This window comes from Triplophysa rosa, linkage group LG1 (assembly GCF_024868665.1).
Source record: "Triplophysa rosa linkage group LG1, Trosa_1v2, whole genome shotgun sequence".
Taxonomy (NCBI): Eukaryota; Metazoa; Chordata; class Actinopteri; order Cypriniformes; family Nemacheilidae; genus Triplophysa; species Triplophysa rosa.
This window is the reverse complement of record NC_079890.1, coordinates 17,587,259-17,602,156: the sequence shown is the minus strand read 5'-3', so window position 1 is coordinate 17,602,156 and position 14,898 is coordinate 17,587,259. Positions and strand designations below refer to the sequence as shown.

The window sequence follows — 14,898 nt, the reverse complement described above, 5'->3', positions numbered from 1 at the left end:
AAACTTTTTGATCAATGTATTTCTGAATGAATGTATGATTTTCTAGGGTTTTCAACATTCTAATAAGGGCTCAACTTTGTTTGTACAGGTTTGTTTATACAGTTCTAGTCCAATATTCAAACATCTACAGACATTCAGCTCACAGTCCCCACACAAACAAAATCATTCCATTATTATACTAAAACATTCTTTGAAGTACTTTTGTGTTCTAAATATTATGGTACTGTATAGGAATAACATATTTGTTTTGTTACATGGCAGAAAATATATCTGGTGGAAAAAAAATGGTTTTAAGTTTTAAAATGGTCTAAGGATTTTCATTACAAAACTCACTCTGAACCATATGCTGTTTAGTGTTTACCATTAAAACTAATATAAAATATGTTTAGTGTTTTTGGCGATAATAGTTTTATTGGTTCCCATCTGCTATATAACACCCCACCCAACACATTACTCAGAGGCCTGACCTACACATACGGTATCATTATATTTTCATTAAGACAGTCCTATTATTCATTAAATCCAATACAATTTTAGTGCCTTTCTATCGTTTTTCAGCGGGAATAGGTATCTAAAGTCTCTGTTACATGGGCACATATGGGCTGTAAAACGCTGTCTATGTGGGCAGCTCATGAGATTTTGAGACAGAGCCCGCGCTACGTAGGTTTGGATTTCACCGAGGAGGGGTGTTACCGGACCAATGCGCTTCAGCTTTACTGCCGAGTCCATCAGCTGAACGACACCCGCTGATCCAGGTAAGACCAGCAGTCTTCCTCAATAAAACCTATTAAAACATGTCATTTTAATTATGCATAACTTGCATCAAACAAACGACATGTTTATTATCAAGTGGATTTGATTGTGTTCCACTAGATCTGCATATCTGGTATTATGTGCTGCTTTTGCCCTGACTGCATGACATCTTTGTTTTGATAAGTGACTATTATAAAATATTACAGCTTCGAAATAAGTCAATAAGCAACCAGCGAGCCTTACTAGGTCAGACCTCAAGACCCTAGTTGTCTGGTGGTTGTCTATGAGTTTATGACGGAGGTTTTTGTAGCGGTGTGTTAGCCTGTTAGCAGTGGTGGCATTTACACTCACCCCATTCTTCAGTTTGACTTTTCGCCTGGAGATTCTCCAACCGCCCTGGAGTTGGGAGGGGGTTGGTGTGACTGTTATGACCCCCTCCATCATTCGTGGTAAACTATAAAGGGATTATTTGTGTGTTCTTGCTGCGTTTGTGGATGTGGAGATGATGTGAACTGTGTAGTGCGTTTGAGTCTGTTGTGATCTGGATGCGGCTAGTTTAGCGTGTTAGCTGCTAGTGTGTCAGCGCGCAGAAACTCTGATGGGCGTTAACATAAACACATGTGTTTGTGCCTTTACTCTTTAAAGGGCAAAATACGGATCAGTTGCTACCGCTAAACATAGTTAGGTTTAAATTTAGGCTAACAATTTGTTTAAAAGAAGAAGTGGTTAGCTTAGCCTTTTATACATTTATTAAGGTAAGCATGCTTTCCACAAATTGTTCTTGTTTTGTTGTAGTTGCTTTTGTGAAATCATAACTCAAAATAAAATCATAATAAATATGGGACTTTTTCAAACAGTGTAAAAAAACAGTGTAAGTTTTTTAATATGTGTCATTTTGTTTGTACTCTATTGCCCCGTTTCATAGACGAGGCTTAAGTATGCGCTCTTAACTGAAAACAACCTGCAATAACATATTTTAAAATATGTCAGTGCCATTGTTTTGTCTCAAGATGCACACTAGTAATGTTTTTTTTTTCTAAGACATTTTTATAAAAGCTACTTAAACTAATTTAAAGGAGTAGTTCACTTTCCATAGTAATTTTTATTACTTGGTGGATTACTTTTATTAAGTGAATGGGGGCAAATTTTGAAGTAAACTACTCTTTTAACTAAGGCCTATATGTGTTGTGTTGTTTTGTTCAAACACTGTTTACACAGTTTTACTATAGTACCAAAGAATGTAGTAACTGATATTACTGCAGAAACTATGATTGCCATAAGTTTTGCCACTAGTAAGTTTTTAAGGGCGAGCTATCTATAAAACCTTATTGGGCAGTTATTTTTACACTGTAGCTCACATGTGTTACACATCATCATACATTATATTTACATCATTATAGTTTCACTGAAAAGCAAACAAACAATATTTTAGCTAACCTTCACAAAAAAATCTTTTAGACTGTCAGAAGTTGTTTGATGTGGTATCTTTTGTTTTTACACACAGAATATTGGCGTTGTGGTATCAATATGGATGGTGACAGTGAAGCCAAAGGTAAACAAACTATTATGTCTTACATTTACATTTAGTCATTTAGCAGACGCTTTTATCCAAAGCGACTTACAGATGAAGGAAACGATGGAAGCAATTGGAACAACATAAGGACAACAAAAAGCATAAGTGCAATAAAAGAAAATTGGTCTCATATAGCTTATCACAGTATACAGAGCTATGTTTTTTTTGTTTGTTTTTTGAAAGAGTAGAAGAGATAGAAGTCAGAGCTGATCAGTCAGGTGTTGACGGAAGAAATGTGTTTTCAGAAGGTTCTTAAAGATGGATACAGAATCTGCTGATCTTGTAGCAGCTGGCAGTAATAGTCTTTGTATAACAACTAATTGTTTAGATTGAGCATAACTTGTGTTAGCTTTTGAAGTGTTGACACATTTATGAGCTGGAGGAGATATTGTTTGTATATTATTGTAGAATATATTTTTAATGTGCTGCTCTCACAAAAGCCAGTATAACGTTTCAGTGTAAAAGTTTTATGAAGCTTCAGCACATCACTGCCAAAGATTTAATGGAAAAATCTGTTAGATATTTGTGCAATCTCGGAATCCTACTGAGAACCATATTGAATCTGAAACCACCAAATTGAAACAGTTAGTTGCTGAGCATGATTTCTCGCCTCCTTTGAAATTAACTACAGTTTTTGAAAAACAAAGTTTACAGTATAAACATGTATTTTCATGGATACAGTTGTCGATGGGTCTTTAGCTGTATTTTGTTTTCTTAATGACTGTTCCATTCAGGGCTTATAATTTATGCTTGCTGTATATGTTGATGGCATGTTTTTTAAGGTAAACTCAGTGACCAGGCAATGCAGAACCCACAGGCACTGGCAGCTCTTCAGGACAAAATAGACAGTGTCTCACATAGTGCTTCCATCATGGAGAGGTAAATAAAGAAATCTGTGTTTATAAGCAAAATCCACAACTTCTCATAATTAAATTACTCTGATTCTGAGAGCGTAACAGGCCAATTATAATTTTGGTGTTCTTTATTTTTGTGCTTGGTCACACTATTATGTATTCATTTCTTTCTGTAGTAAAATATTTCCTGCGTAGAATTGTAAAGCTGCTCATTTCCTTGTCATTGTTACTAATGTTACTTTTTGAGAGAACCCTGTGTAATGTAACAAACGACAATGTTTGCTGTAGGAGAAAATTATACCCAATATAGGTAATAATACCCAACAAATGGAGAAGATGGCTCCTTATAGAACATAAAATAGTTGGTATATTTACATTTTCATGTGCCATTTGCAAGGAATGTGCACTGTTATGGATGTAACAATTCACTTACCTGATATATAAAAGTTTTGCTTTTAAAAACTTCAAGTGAGACTTTACATGGGTATTTAAACCACCAAATATTGACATCTAAGCTATCACTACGATAAAACCTTTTTTTATCTTAAGGGTGACATTTTCAATTGCCACCTGCTTATCGCCAAACTGCCAAGCAGTCCACTGCCTATAAAACAGCATTAGCAACTGGAGCACAAACCATATTATAACCTCTTCGTAACCATATTGTAATGTTCTTTTAAAGCGAATGAGTTGGATTATCAGAGATGAAGCACACTTCACAACGTGATGTGAAAAGGGATATTGTATCTCACACCCTTACTCTAAAGCCGTCTGTTGGCCTCAGAGAGCAGGGAAATACAACGGTCCAGCTGTGCATTAGTGAACACCCATCTGCTCACACAATGCCTTCCTTCTCCACCCCCCATTCTCCTTCTGTCCAGTTTACCCAAGTCTGTGAAAAGAAGAGTCAATGCCTTAAGGAATCTTCAGGTCAACAGCACACACATTGAAGCCAAGTTTTACAAGGAGGTGCATGAGCTGGAGAGAAAGTATGCTGCTCTTTATCAGCCGCTATTTGACAAAGTAAGTTATATCTTATATTATACAATATTAATACATATTTGTGTTTCATGTTGGGTTCACTTTATATAATATTTACAAATACATGCATAATACTTGTTCATTTTTAAACCCTCGGCTATGACCCCAGCAAAACACCAGATCTCATTGCCTACACATTTTTCAATAGATATCAGCTGAGCTGAATGGGAAGCATCTCTTCATATTTGTATTCTGCATGAAGAAGGGTCATGTGGTTTACTGTCAAAACCTTTTTTGTGTGTTGTAGAGAAGAGACATTGTCTCTGGAAAAGTGGAACCCACTGAGGAAGAGTGTGAATGGCAGAGTGACCATGAGGATGAAGAAGCATTAGCAGTAAGTTTTATCTGTGCACCAAACATAGAAATGATCTCTTGGAACAGACGTTTATCCAAACTCCCTTTTCCAGGAAGATTTAAAGAAGAAAGCTGCAATAGAAGAAATAACAGAGGATGCTAATGAGGAAAAGCCCTCTGGAGTTCCAGAGTTTTGGCTCACCATATTCCGTAGTGTGGATATGCTGAGTGATATGCTGCAGGTGAACCAGAAAAACATTCGATATTCAAGATAGACTTTCTCTTTTGTTGAATTATGTATTTTGAGTAATGATTATTTAATATGTACACATGCTCCGTTACCATGGGCAGACAATACTGTGTATCATTCATACTATGAATGTGAATACAATTTCATATATTTATATATTATGAATACCTTAATTAAATATGTATTAATAATCAAAATACATGACCATGTTAAAAATGTTTTGTTTTTTTGTGAAAAGAAATATCTTATGTTCGCTGTCTCAACAGGAACATGATGAACCAATACTTAAACACCTACAAGATATTAAAGTAATATTTTCTGGACCTGATCCACCGATGGTAAGGGTTTGTGCTGAACATAGAGTGACTGTGTCTCACATTTAAAAAGAAACCTGTGAATATATTATGATCTAAACAGACTTCATTTTCTGATGCATGATATTAAAGGGGTGATATGACACGGCTAAAATGAATATTATCGTTTGTTTTAGATGTAATGCAATGTGTATACGCTATTTAAGGATAAAAAACGCTGTATTTTACACATACCGAGCATGTTTGTATCTCCTCTTTGCCCCGCCTCTCTGAAACGCGCAGATTTTTTACAAAGCTCATGGCTCTGAAAAGCGAGGTGTGCTATGATTGGCCAGTTAACCAGTGCTGTAGTGATTGGTCGAATACTGCAAGCGCGTAACGGAAATGTAACGCCTCTTACCATATTTGGAACATCAGGTTCCAAAGCAATTGTACTGACAGGTACGCCCACCTTACTTGCGTATACATTTGGGCGGTCTCAGTCAAATCATACCACGAACTGATGTAGATTTGTGGGGGTGTGGTTACACGAGGCGTTTCAGGCAGGTCTGGGTGAGCATTCGCTTTTAGATAGAATGCATCTTTTGTTCCGACACTTTCATTTTTGCAATTTTACGTGTCTAATACATGCATGGGCAACTTATAACACACCAAAGACACAGAAAAAACATGTATTCATGCCATATGACCCCTTTAAGATCTGAATAGATGTAAACTGTATTTTTACAGAGCTTCACATTAGAGTTTCGCTTTGAACCCAATGAATACTTCACCAACACCATCCTCACTAAAGTATACAAGATGAAGTCAGAGCCGGATACAGACGATCCGTTTTCATTTGAAGGACCAGAAATCATCGACTGTGAGGGGTAAGCGGTCATTCATCACAAACAATATCTGCTCAGCTCCTCGACGGCTTTTCACTCTAGCTAACAGGTTGTCATTCTTCATCTCCTGTTGGCAGGTGTGAAATTGATTGGCACAAAGGCAAAGATGTAACTGTGAAAACAATCAAGAAGAAGCAGAAACACAAAGGCAGGGGGACAGCGAGGGTCATTACCAAACAAGTGCCCAATGACTCCTTTTTCAACTTTTTCAACCCTATTAAAGGTACGAGATTTTTCATTTCAATAGTAGAGGTTCTTGACACAGACTAAATAGTGATGGGTGTTCTTCATGGTGGACAATACACCCACTGTGCTTTTTTTTCCCATTTTAGTTTCACCAGATAAAGAATTGGTAAGTTTTTTTTTTTTTTTAAGTTTATCATAACCACCCAGCAGTTTAAGGTGTTCATTTAGTTTATAATTTATAATAGTATTCTAAACAATTGTGAACGATGATGCTGACTGAATTCCCGTGCGTGTGTTCTTCATAACAGGATGAGGATGCAGAGTATACCCTAGCCACAGATTTTGAAATCGGTCATTTCTTCAGGGAAAGAATCGTACCGAGAGCAGTTCTGTATTTTACAGGAGAAGCTCTGGAAGATGATGAGAGTGTATGTATTTGCACCAGCTGCTTCCTGATTCCCTTCTTGATATATTAGTTTGACTGAATATTTCAGTGTACTTGAATTTGTATGTTTGCATCTGTTTTTAATGTCTGACAGTTTGAGGAAGAAGAACTGGAGGAGGGTGAAGAGGAGGTAAGTTGACCCAGAATGGATTATTGATGACGAATGGAACATTCAGTGTCTGTAAAATCACACTTGAATATTGGTCATGTTTTATGTGGTATTGTATTCCTGTTGCATATGATAACTGTGTTTTGTGTTAATTAGGACAAAGACGATGAGGATGAGGATGATGAAGAAGAGGGGGGTTCGAATGCTAAGGTCAGTTTGGAATTAGGTTCTGCATTATGGCTGGAATACACTGCACGACTTCTGCTCAGATTTTGCCCAGATTTTCACTCTGGACCAGGCGACAGTTGTTGTGGAAAATCTGTGTCAGTCTGATGGTTTTGGGCAGTCGGTGTTGACAAATTTGATAGAAAATCACTTATGTGTGTGATAGGCAAAGATTTCCATCCAGTCAGAGGCTATCAAAACGTAATTTGTTTTTGGCTGATTTTAGAACACAGTATCTAAGACATCTCTGTCTTCTGTATGCCTGTATGGGTTTACTGACTTAAGTTGGAGCAGATCTTGCAATACAAAACAGCGAACAAGAACAAGCCCATAATAAACCCGAAAACAAATCTTAAAGGAGCCATTCTTTTGCTGTTTTTGGAGCTTTGATTATGTTTTTTGGGTGTTTAACAATGGATGTTCATGTTTCTAGTGTCAAAAACCGCTTTATATTTCATATATTACAAGTCTATTGTTCACCGCTGTCCCTCTTCTAACAAAACGACTGGATTTCTTCTGGTCTATATAAAATCCCTCCTTCCGAAACGCTCTGATTTATAAAGCTGACCAGGTCTCTCGTGATTGGTTCCCGCTTGGAGCGTGTGTCTGAAGATGTCCCACCCGTACCATATCAGCGAGCTTACGCTTCACAGGCTGTTGTGATTGGTCAGCCCCCCTCTCAGTGCACGTGTATTCATAAGCTTTGGCTTTTAGCATTAAACANACACTTGAATATTGGTCATGTTTTATGTGGTATTGTATTCCTGTTGCATATGATAACTGTGTTTTGTGTTAATTAGGACAAAGACGATGAGGATGAGGATGATGAAGAAGAGGGGGGTTCGAATGCTAAGGTCAGTTTGGAATTAGGTTCTGCATTATGGCTGGAATACACTGCACGACTTCTGCTCAGATTTTGCCCAGATTTTCACTCTGGACCAGGCGACAGTTGTTGTGGAAAATCTGTGTCAGTCTGATGGTTTTGGGCAGTCGGTGTTGACAAATTTAATAGAAAATCACTTATGTGTGTGATAGGCAAAGATTTCCATCCAGTCAGAGGCTATCAAAACGTAATTTGTTTTTGGCTGATTTTAGAACACAGTATCTAAGACATCTCTGTCTTCTGTATGCCTGTATGGGTTTACTGACTTAAGTTGGAGCAGATCTTGCAATACAAAACAGCGAACAAGAACAAGCCCATAATAAACCCGAAAACAAATCTTAAAGAGTACATTCCTCGAGATCATAAAAAATAATTTCATGAAGTGTTTAATTTTGCCGTGTTTGAATGTAAGCAATCTGCCAAGTTGTAAATCCGAAGGTGAACGAATAACAAAGTTATTAGCTTATAAAAAAGGTAATCGACTCTGAATCACGCGAACAAGCCATGACCTGTCCGAATCTTTAACCACAATGTACCTACGTCACTAGAAAAATCCCCGCCTACTGACTGCGAAAACTTAACTCTCTCCTCCCCAAACACTGTACTAGCTCGTTCGTGACGTGTGCATCATGTCTAAGAGAAGCTGTGTTCTATGTAGTGAAACTAAGTCAGTCTTATTTTCACTACCAAAGGAAGAACTTCTGAGGAAAAATGGTTACTATTTATTTTTCAAACGACACCAAAGGAGTATAAACCGAACGTTTTACTTTGCGCGCGTCATTTTACCGAAGATTGCTTCATCAATCTTGGCGCCTTTACTGCAGGATACATTAAACGTCTTTCCTTAAAAGATGTTGCAATACCAACTTTATTTGGACCTGTAAGCTCCACCGAATCACAACCTGTAAGTGTGACTCTTTATTTTTGTCTTTACTTAAAATTAAATTTGTGTGACGTTATCTCATGTCTGTGTTTAGCTAACGTTACCGTTATTTTTGGGGTTGTTACTGTTTGTTTACCTAACGTTAGCTATAAACTCGTTGCGCTAATGTAAGTGTTCAACCATATTAACTCGCAAAGTCTTTATTTCAAGAACTGCGTGGTGTACTATAGTTATAATAACATCTGAAGATACGAACACCGTACACTGTATGCCGTGATAACTAACTGTTACAAGAGAAGTGTCTAAAACAGTCCTTTTTCTTACTGGCATCTGTATAAGGATTAAAGAATGATTCGTCAGACTCGGGCTCGAACTGGTAAGGTAAAATCGACGCCATCTCTCTCTATACACTGTTAATATCCAACCACCTGCAAACCGTAATACAGCAGTAATGATAGGCGGTCCATTTGCGACACATGCTGAACGCGTTTGACCAATCACAGCAGACTAGACCATTTGACCAATCACAGCAGACTAGACCATCTGACCAATCACAGCAGACTACACTATCTGACCAATCAGATCAGACTACGCTGGCGGAAAGGCGGAGATTACACAGATGAATCGCGGAACGAATCATTTGAGAGTCAGTCAAGAAGTAAGGTAATAAAAACTGCTTATTATTACGAAATAATAGTATTTTTACATCATGTATGTACATAAACTTGTTGTCGGACACTCCATAAACCAAAATAAGCCCTTAAAAATATTGAGGAATGTACTCTTTAAAGGAGCAATTCTTTTGCTGTTTTTGAAGCTTTGATTATGTTTTTTGGGTGTTCAATGATGGATGTTCATGTTTCTAGTTTCAAAAACCGCTTTATATTTCATATATTACAAGTCTATTGTTCACCGCTGTCCCTCTTCTAACAAAATGACTGGATTTCTTCTGGTCTATATAAAATCCCTCCTTCCGAAACGCTCTGATTTATAAAGCTGACCAGGTCTCTCGTGATTGGTTCCCGCTTGGAGCGTGTGTCTGAAGATGTCCCACCCATACCATATCAGCGAGCTTACGCTTCACAGGCTGTTGTGATTGGTCAGCCCCCCTCTCAGTGCACGTGTATTCATAAGCTTTGGCTTTTAGCATTAAACGGTAACAATGGCATCAACTTCACTTCATCAGTTAAAAACATGCGGATCGATCGAAGTGTAACGGAGGTCTGCTAGTGCATGTGCAAACGTCAATCTTTGTTAGAGATCGCGATTTTTGTTTCCTACTATGACGAAAGGAAATGACACTGGACCGATTGGGTCAGACCGGTTATATTAATTAACACTAATAACAGAAGCGTTAGTTTTGCCTTTTTATATTGGACCTAAGTTGGATAATAAAGCAAGCAGATTGACTAGGAGACATTTGAAAGCAGGACTTCAAAGGACGTTTCATAGAAGTGTTTTAGAGGTATGCGCGCGCACACACACACACACACACACACACACAATATCATTGTATTACACAGAACAGCTTTCACAGCCGATGTTAAAGTCATGGAAGCTGTTATTTGACCGTTGGTTATCTGAGAATGTGTGTTGCTGAATTCTTATTACCAGCTGTAGGACTGTGATGAAAGTGAAAGTAATTAATTGCGCAGCTCAGTCAAATGTTTACAATCTGATAACCAAACACTATTCCAGCGGCTCTTCCTCTTCTCTAAGGAAGGCCTCGCCCAATTTTGGCGTATTCCTTTGGTCAGAGGTTTTTCAAAAACTCGGAATAGTGACATCATTTACCCGGGAAGTAAAGGGTTGTAGTCCGATTCCAGCCATTCTCTGTAGTCCTTGAAAAGCGAATTCTGTTAAAGACAATATCTCGCTTGGCATTGAACTTTGAGCTTTATCATTTTGCAGATATTGTTTATGCTATAACAGCAACATTACACACTAACTAAAGTTTGAAAATTGGCATCAAGGGGAATGGCCACTTTAAATGCTTTATATTGGAGACTGAAATATTGTGACCGGCTCTTGACCATTTTAATAACTTTAATAAACTATGGCTTTATGAGCAGAACAATAATTTAGGACATTCCCTCCTGTATTTAAATTCTGTTGTCACCTCTGAAACTTTACAGGGTGTACTGTATATGGCCAATGAGGTGTTTGATTCTGTTTGTGTTCTGAACCATTTTAAAATCTGGTAGTGTGTAGTGTTTTAAAATTTATTCAAATTTTATAGGTTGTGTAGTGTATTTTAGCCATTAGCCGGAAAAATTGTTGTGTTATCACTACAAGCATAACTTTCTTCAACATGTCTCAGTCTCTGTAATTACTCATTTTCTGTCTGTTGTTTCTTTGGATGAATGTTAGTTACAGGCATAAGTCATTCGCACCTCATACATTTCTAGGTAAGAAAGAAATGTCATGAGTCCATTCCAGACCGGCACTGTTGTTGTCACGCCTCCAGTGTCATGCCATGTTCTCATTCCTCTCCTTATGTCTGCTGTTCCATACCCACAGCAACCCTTTAACATTATCCAAAGCCATTCTTTTAATATCATTAAAGCCTTGTCCAAATTCTCAGTACAAGAAAAGAGAAGATGAGTTTGTTTGACTTTTGATACGTTTTCAAGGATTTTCACTTCTCATCCAATTGCAAAAATGTATCTTGAATGCTATGTCAGAGAATTTGTGACAAGGTGCTTCTAACCATTTGCATATTTTGTCTCTTATACTTTTACACTGATTAAAGGGATAGTCCACCCAAAAATGAAAATTCTGTCATCATTTACTCACCCTCTTGTCGCTTCAAACCTATATGACTTTCTTTCTTCCGCAGAACACAAAAGAAGATATTTTAAAGAGTGTTGGTAACCGAACAACAGCGGTACCCATTCACTTCTATTGTATGGACACAAAACCAATACAAGTCAATGGGTGCTGGTTAACAACATCCTCTTTTGTGTTCTGCGGAAAAGAAAGTCATACAGGTTTGAAGTGGCAGGCGAGTAAGTCATGACAGAATTTTCATTTTTGGGTGAACTATCACTTTAATATATGCTTTCAATAGCTTTTTATTTGATACATGAATACTCCATTGGTTACCTTCTTTTTTACATCTGTCCTGCTTCTTCTGCCTTCAGGTTTTCTTACATAATAAGATTTTTTGTACATTTTTTCAGAGTGGGGATCCTCAGCCTGCAGAGTGCAAACAACAGTAGTTTGGACTGCTTACTCCTGCCACTGTTAATCTCCGTCAGCTCGCCTAAAATCAGCTCAAGTGCTGTGCAGTTTCTGCAGAGCACACCATTCTCACTGAACAACCACGTTGATGCAGTACATTGGAATGAAACCAAGTTTTTTTTCTTTAAATATTGCTTCCAAATTCAACCTGTTGTAGTACAACTCTACTATAAATAAATTGGGCAATTCCAGGCTACGGTCGGCCTTAGAATGTAGATATATACATTGAAATAGAACGAAACTATTTTCCTGTACTTTGGAGTGCAGGCATACTAACTTTTTTTGGATATGCCATTGCGCCATTTCTGCAGAGAATGCACAGCCAAGAAAGTTACTTGTTAATGTTACATTTCTGTTTTACTTGCAAACAGTGTCTCTTTAATAATGTTTTTGAACAGTTTTAACCCTGAGATTGTATTCTAACCTTTGTCAAGGTTGTGTTTTACTAATGGTTTCTCTTCTTACAGAAATGACCATTTTTAACACAGCATATCTATTTATGTACATTTTGAACAGGAAGGCATGTTTATGCACTTATTTATTAATGGAAGTGTGTGGACATTAGCTAGCTAGCCAACATACCAGTGTATGGATGATACTCTGGAGGTATCAGGTAACCCTTGCTTGACTAATTGTGATGAATCATATCAGGCCTTTTTATAATGTGGATGTCAGTTTTACTGTATTGGTTTGGGGTCTCGGTCCTAATCTGATTTAGGAAAAATCTCTGCACTCTACATTTTACAATTGTAAGTACCTGTATGATTTATCAAAGTAGTCTGATGTTTATGTATGTATAAATGTAATTATATATGTGTTGTCTATAATGCTGGAATTGCTCAATTTAGAAATTCAGAATAGTAGTCAATAGGGCAACACTCCACTGCCCTTAGTCACTAAATTCTGAGTGAACTGCATATGATTATGTCCTGGAAGTCATATTTATTGTGATCACATCCCCAAGGCTTTTTTTCTGAGATCCATCACATCCCAAAGTTGACTGAACTTAATATCTTTTGTGACTTGATCTCACGGGTTACTCAGGGTTTTTTATGCCAAGATGACAGTGTGTATCCAGCTTTTGAAACTGTTAATATAAAATATAACCTGATAATTGTTCTCTCTTTGCCTTGAAAAGGAAGGAAGTCTTTTAGTGTAACCTGATCTGGATTTATTTATATACAGTAAATAGTTTATTTTCCCTCTTTTTATGTTTGTTTTGAACTGTGTATTGGTTTTGTGCTGCTTATTGGATCCCCGAGAGATATGTTTTGCTGATGTATGGATCGTACTCAGTTGATTATAGCCTCTCTTAGCATTTTTAAAAATGCTTTGCTGTACTGCCCAAGCACTTACTAAAAACAATTAAACATGTTTATTGCCAAAGATAGTGAACTGATTTCCCCTACATTAGCATTAGCGGTCTCCAAGTATTTCAGATTTGACAGATATAAATGCTAATGATGTTAAATATTTCTGTTTGTATTGTACTATATGATGCGTTTCTCTGAGTATAAGGCTTGTGTTAAGGGAAACTTCTGTGAAATTAAAGTCTTCTCTGCTGACGTGAAAGCTAAAAAGGGCCTTGTTTTGGAATATTTGGAATTATAGAAGCACTCTTTTAAAACGCAACAGAAACATCAGAAATGATGTTAAAACTTTGGTATGTGTTACAAACCAGCTGGAAAAATGTCTAGAACCATAAGGAGATGAGTTTAATTTGGCAGCATTTTACCTCACATGGATAAAAATGATTGTTTATACACTTTAAAATTATCATTATCATTTAGAAAGGAACCAAGACCACAATATACTTAAGTCCATAGCTTCATTTTAAATTCTTTTAATAAAATAGGTCCGTTTATCATAGTTATTTTTACAAATTCGAAAAATGAAATTGATCTATAGTGATATTAGACCAACCCAAATGACTATATTTCAAATTGGTATCCCTTAAATTGATAGTTTACCCAAAATGAAAATTGCATCATCATATACTCACCCTCTTGTCATTTCAAACTTTGATGACTTTCTTTCTTCCGCAACACAAAAGAAGATATTTTGAAGAAAGTTGGTAACCGAACAGTACTAGCTCCATTCACTTCTATTGTATGGACACAAAACCAATGCAAGTCAATGGGGGCCAGTTAACAACATTCTTCAAAATATCTTCTTGTGTTCTTCTGAAGAAAGTCATACAAGTTTGAAATGACAAGAGGGTGAGCAAATGATGACAGAATTTAAGTTTTGGGTGAACTATCCCTTTGATGGCTATGCTGATAACCTTGTCTTCATGTACTGTGCATTAAAGTTTGAAGAAATCCAGTTTTATACAACTAATTTGTATAACTACAAACTGTAACATCCTCTGTAGTTTTCCAGGCAATTTGCTAAGTTCAAACTTAAAAACATTTATGATTAAACTGTTTTGTGTCTTTTGGTAGTATTACCTGTAGGGGGCTCCACGTTCTGCCTGTTTTATTGCACCGGTTTTTCTCAAACATTGTATATTCTGTATATTATAACACATTATAACAATTATTACATTAAGGTTCCATTTATAATGCATTTGTAAATGTGTTCATTAATGATTAACAAGTCATTTACAAATGCATTATAAAGCAGTTATAACTGTGTAAATAAAAAGGGGGATTCTAATGAAATACCTGCCAAATAGTGAGTCATTTTTAACTCGCATATTATAAATGCTTAATAAATGTATTTATTCATTATTTATTTGCAAAATAGGCTGTCTGACTGGAGACTGTAGGGTATGTTATGTTGTTTTTTCTTATTATTGTATATTTCATATCTTATGTCACTTTTCAAACCATGTTGCTTACTTGATCCATTTCCAAATGTCTTACGGTGCCCTCCAGAACGCCTCCAGATCATGATGCTTATCCAAGGCAGATTTTTCTTGCTTACCAAGATAAATTCATCAATTTTTTTATCACC

At 36.8% G+C, this 14,898-nt stretch overlaps 1 protein-coding gene across 6 annotated transcripts; it reads left to right on the top strand.

Annotated features, from left to right (window-relative positions):
- Positions 1-62: 62 nt before the first annotated feature.
- nap1l4b (nucleosome assembly protein 1-like 4b) lies at positions 63-13,326 on the top strand. 6 transcript variants are annotated; one of them, XM_057344781.1, is made up of 15 exons: positions 1,137-1,202; positions 2,258-2,305; positions 3,109-3,205; positions 4,062-4,203; positions 4,469-4,555; positions 4,629-4,757; positions 5,032-5,103; positions 5,809-5,948; positions 6,044-6,189; positions 6,299-6,318; positions 6,461-6,580; positions 6,692-6,727; positions 7,732-7,785; positions 11,068-11,105; positions 11,880-13,326. In XM_057344781.1, the coding sequence occupies exons 1-14, from the start codon at positions 1,181-1,183 to the stop codon at positions 11,077-11,079; spliced, it is 1,125 nt and encodes a 374-aa protein (XP_057200764.1). In that variant the 5' UTR covers positions 1,137-1,180; the 3' UTR covers positions 11,080-11,105; positions 11,880-13,326. The 6 variants fall into 6 exon arrangements, with proteins under 6 accessions (XP_057200772.1, XP_057200780.1, XP_057200764.1 ...); XM_057344771.1 differs by lacking the exon at positions 7,732-7,785 and adding an exon at positions 6,863-6,916 and having other exon boundaries at positions 1,138-1,202; XM_057344789.1 differs by lacking the exons at positions 1,137-1,202; positions 7,732-7,785; positions 11,068-11,105 and adding exons at positions 63-755; positions 6,863-6,916.
- Positions 13,327-14,898: the final 1,572 nt, after the last annotated feature.

Coding starts and splice junctions, on each gene's coding strand:
- nap1l4b (XM_057344762.1), top strand. CDS start 1,181: ATGACCCCCTCCATCATTCGTG. Junction 6,581..6,691: donor CTCTGGAAGATGATGAGAGT/GTATGTATTTGC, acceptor AATGTCTGACAG/TTTGAGGAAGAAGAACTGGA. Junction 7,786..11,879: donor AGGGGGGTTCGAATGCTAAG/GTCAGTTTGGAA, acceptor ACATTTTTTCAG/AGTGGGGATCCTCAGCCTGC.